We start from the raw sequence: 4126 nt of genomic DNA, 5'->3' as shown, positions 1-4126 counted from the left end.
CAGTTCATCTTCAGCTCAGTCACTCAACGAGACTTCTTTCACAAACCAAACTCATTTCTTAGTTATCAGCATCTCAAATTAAGTCAGCAGCAAAATATTCTAACTAATCACCAATATAAGCACTAGAGGTAACTGCTGAGTAATGAGGCTAATATCAGCAGCTTGTTCTTTATTAGTGTTTATCTGTGATGTGTTTGTCAGGATGTGGAGCAGGTTTCAGTGCGTGCGGCTGATGGGACAGAAGCTCAGGATTCAGTCTGGAGCGTCAGAGATCAGAGATCCAGAGACACACAGGACTCAGAGCTCAGCCTCACTTTACTCTGTTATACTGACGCTCAGGATCATGAATCCACTGATCAAACCTCTGACTGTAACGCTGGAGAACAGCAGATGCTGCAGACGCCGCTGAAGATGTGCTCCGTCAAACTGCTGGACTGCAGGAACCTGATGGAGAGCCGAGGAGAAGAAACCACCGCAGAGAAAGAACAACAACACAGTGATGAGGAAGAGGAGGAGGATTATGAGGAAGATGATGATGATGATGAAGAATTAATTCCTCCAGGTTTGTTTCTCCTTTTATGACCTTTTGTTGTTTTTCATGACACTTGAATGTCAGCAGACACTTTGTATGTTAATAACACATATTAACTGATGGTGCAGATTTACCGAGATATCTGGGACTGTGATGGCAAATGTTAGCAGGGCTGAACAATTTACAGGATTTTTTTTTTTTTAAGTGGGATTAAAAATGTGCTCTTCTAAGAGCTCCAGGTTTTCTGTGCTTGTTTGTAAGGCTGCTGGATTTGGCCAAACATCACTTTATGGTTGTTTTGCATAGGGTGTCCACGGGGTCTTAAAAAGTATTAAAAGTTGATAGATCAATTTAGAAAAAAATTAAGGCCCTTAAAGGGATACTCCACCCCAAAATGAAAATTTTGTCATTAATTACCCCCATGTCGTTCCAAACCCGTAAAAGCTTCGTTCGTCTTCGAAACACAATTTAAGATATTTTGGATGAAAACCAGGAGGCCGCGACACAAGGGATGCGCTGTTTTCTTTCAAATCACAGCGTAAATACACGTAGAAAACGTATCCTTGTGTCGCGGCTGACACAGAAGAGCGTACGCTGCCTGCGTTCAGCTCATATTCTCCAAAATGGCACTACGGTGATGCGCACAGACATAGAGGAGACGAATTGTTGAATAAAGTCATTATTTTTGTTTTCTTCGCGTACAAAAATTATTCTCGTCACTTCATAACGTTACGGTTGAACCACTGATGCCAGATGGACTATTCTGACCATGCTTTTCATACTTTTCTGGACATTTTCCAAGGTATTAAATTTTGCATAATTTTTTCATTATGTATTTGTCCAAACTGAGGTTGCATGCTTAAGTTTGCCTGAATTTAATCATTGCGTAGGCAAATGATGGGATTCTGTGTAGTTTATTAATGGAATCCCGCTAGAATTGACTTAGTCTGTTACCGTGCTCACTGACAGCTGCATGATAGCGCAGGTTTCTTTATGCCCTGTTGTTAAACAACATCGTTGACTAATGGGGAAATGCAAGTTCCCTTTCGAACGATCTCTCCCGTTGCGTGGAAACTCATATGGAAAACTCCAGTTTTACTCTGTGCTGAAGCCTGATTTGTTCACGTTTGTGTAGCTGCACAAACCAATGGTGCTTTAGTCTGCCAGAAAGGGCGGAGCCGACCCCTATATAAGTCGGCTTAGAGCTCCATTCATCACATCATTCTCCTTCAGCGATGAGCTGGGTGCGAACTACGGGGGAGCTCGGCTCCCCTTAATAAGACATGGGCTCCCCTGAAAACGTGATTTGTGAAATTTTGGGGGGTCTCAAAAAATATTGACATTGTGTTATTTTGATGTGCAATTTCAGTTTTGTGTAATGTGATCATCGTGGATTATTATGTGTAAAATGGCTAAAATATCATTCATTCATGCATGACGGCGATTTAAACCTAATTCACTTCAATAAAGATAACTATACATGCATTCTTGTCATGAGCGTCAAGGTGTGGGGGCGCTGTGGTGCAAATTCCACTCATGTTTAGTACCTCCCCCACCTGCAGCTCGCCGCCGTAAAAGAGCCCCGGCAGAGGAAGAAGTGAGAACCCTGCACGATGCAGAAGGGCAGTGATTGCGTTGTCTGTCTGGGCAGCGCCTACGCAGAGCCACATGCACACTGAGACGGAATGCTTTGGCTTTCACTTAAATCATACGAGTCTGTCCTTGCCTCGCTCGTGTCCCCTTCTAATGAAGGTGGCCCCGCCTTTCCCACTCTCACGTTCCTCCCCTTCAGTTGGGTTCTAAATACAGTAAAGGAGGTTACTCGTTCTAGTTCACTCGTGCTGTGGAAACAATACCTCTAGCGAACAGTGAGCTAGGCTTTTTTGGTCGCTACTTCCTCGTTCCAAAGAAAGATGGCGGGCTCAGATATATTCTAGATCTCAGACATCTGAATCACTCACTTATGAGATGGCCGTTCAGATGTTACCTTTGAAACAAATCCTCGTGAAGATTTTCCCCAAGGACTGGTTTCTAACAGTGAATCTGAAAGATGCTTACTTTCTCATCTACATAGCCCCCATCACAGACCGTTCTTGAGATTTGCATTCGAGGGAGTGGCCTAGTAGCAGTCCTTCCGTTTGGACTGTCTCTGGCCCCGCGCACTTTTACGAAGTGCATAGACTCAGCTCTTTCCCCTCTGAGACAAATGGGAATCTGCATATTGAATTACCTCGATGATTGGCTGGTTCTAGCCAGATCAGAATGGGAATTGTCAGCTCACAAGGAGCTGTTGCTCAGCCGCTTAGAGCACCTCTGGTTGATGATCAACCCACAGAAGAGTCATCTGTTACCCAGCAAGCAGGCTGTCTTTCTGGAAACAATTTTAGACTCTGCCCAAATGTGGCCATGGATTACGCAGGAACGATCCCTGACTATTCAGCGATTAGCGGCATCTCTCAAACCGGGAATGATATGTCCCTTCAAGGTTTTTCAGAGGTTACTTTGCCTCATGGCGGCCGGCGCCTCTGTAATACTTCTAGGCCTGCTCCACATGCGGCCTCTTCAATTTTGGCCCGTGTTTCATCCCACACCTGGTGCCTGGGACGGTTTTGCGTCAGGGTAAACCACCGCTGTGTCAGAGCTGTGGCCCCTGGACAAACTCTCGTCTGTTTCAAACAGGCATGCGGTTAGGACTGACCTCCAGAAGGTAGGTGGTTACAACAGATGCCTCCAACTCGGTTGGGGCGCCCGGTTGGAGGGCAATCCGGCATTCGGCTCCTGGTCAGCCCCAGAGCAATGCCTGTATATCAACTGCCTAGAAATGTTGCCGGTTTTCTTAGCCCTGAAAACAATCCTACCGGCCTTAAAGGGGCACCGTCTTAGTCCGGTCGGACAGCATGACGGCAGTGGCCTACATCAATCACCAAGGTGGTCTCAGGTCACACACTCTTTACAGGATGGCTCGTCACCTTCTCTATTGGGCAAAAATAGAACTTCTCTCGTTAAGGGCGGTTCATGTGCCAGGCAGATTGAACCTTGGTGCATATATGCTGTCCAGAGGCAAGGTAGCCCCGGGCGAATGGGCGCTACATCCTCAAACGGTTCAAAAATCTGGTCAATCTTTGGGAAGGCAGAGGTCGACCTCTTCGACTCAGAAGACAACTCTCACTGCTCAACATACTTCTTGATACAGCGAGATGCTCTGGGCCACGATTGGCCCAGTGCTCGCCTGAACGCTTTGTCCCCAGTCGCCCTGATTCCTCAGGTTGACAGGCAGGTCAGGGCTGACCAAGTGCTCTCTCCTCCTAGTGGCCCCGCTCTGGAGGAACCAGGCCTGGTTCCCAGAGCTAGTGCAGCTCTCAGCAGCAGCCCCGTGACACAGTCTCAACCTCAAAAGAGCAGCTGAAGACCAAGAGTTTCTCCTGCGCCACCTGTGGAAAAACACTGAGTTCAGAGGGTCATTTAGCGAGACACGAGAGAACACACACAGAACAGAAAAACTTCAGCTGTAAGATATGCAACATCAGCTTTACTACTACAGAAGAGAGAAGACTTCATTCAAAAGAGCACAGCATGAAGAAGGAGTTTCACTGT

At 46.5% G+C, this 4126-nt stretch overlaps 1 protein-coding gene across 1 annotated transcript in view; it reads left to right on the top strand.

Annotated features, from left to right (window-relative positions):
* Window positions 1-195: 195 nt before the first annotated feature.
* LOC107575222 (zinc finger protein 664-like) overlaps window positions 196-4126 on the top strand; it is a gene marked incomplete at its 5' end in the record, with an annotated part of 6397 nt that continues 2466 nt past the window's right edge. Inside the window, one exon of the mRNA XM_016261627.1 lies at window positions 196-562. Within this exon, the coding sequence (XP_016117113.1) occupies window positions 196-562 (367 nt within the window). The remainder of the gene's footprint in view (window positions 563-4126) is intronic.

This window comes from Sinocyclocheilus grahami, unplaced genomic scaffold (genome assembly GCF_001515645.1).
Source record: "Sinocyclocheilus grahami isolate Dianchi unplaced genomic scaffold, SAMN03320097.WGS_v1.1 scaffold2515.1, whole genome shotgun sequence".
Lineage (NCBI taxonomy): Eukaryota > Metazoa > Chordata > Actinopteri > Cypriniformes > Cyprinidae > Sinocyclocheilus > Sinocyclocheilus grahami.
Note: the sequence above shows the minus strand (reverse complement) of the source record. Positions and strands in the feature narration are given on the sequence as shown.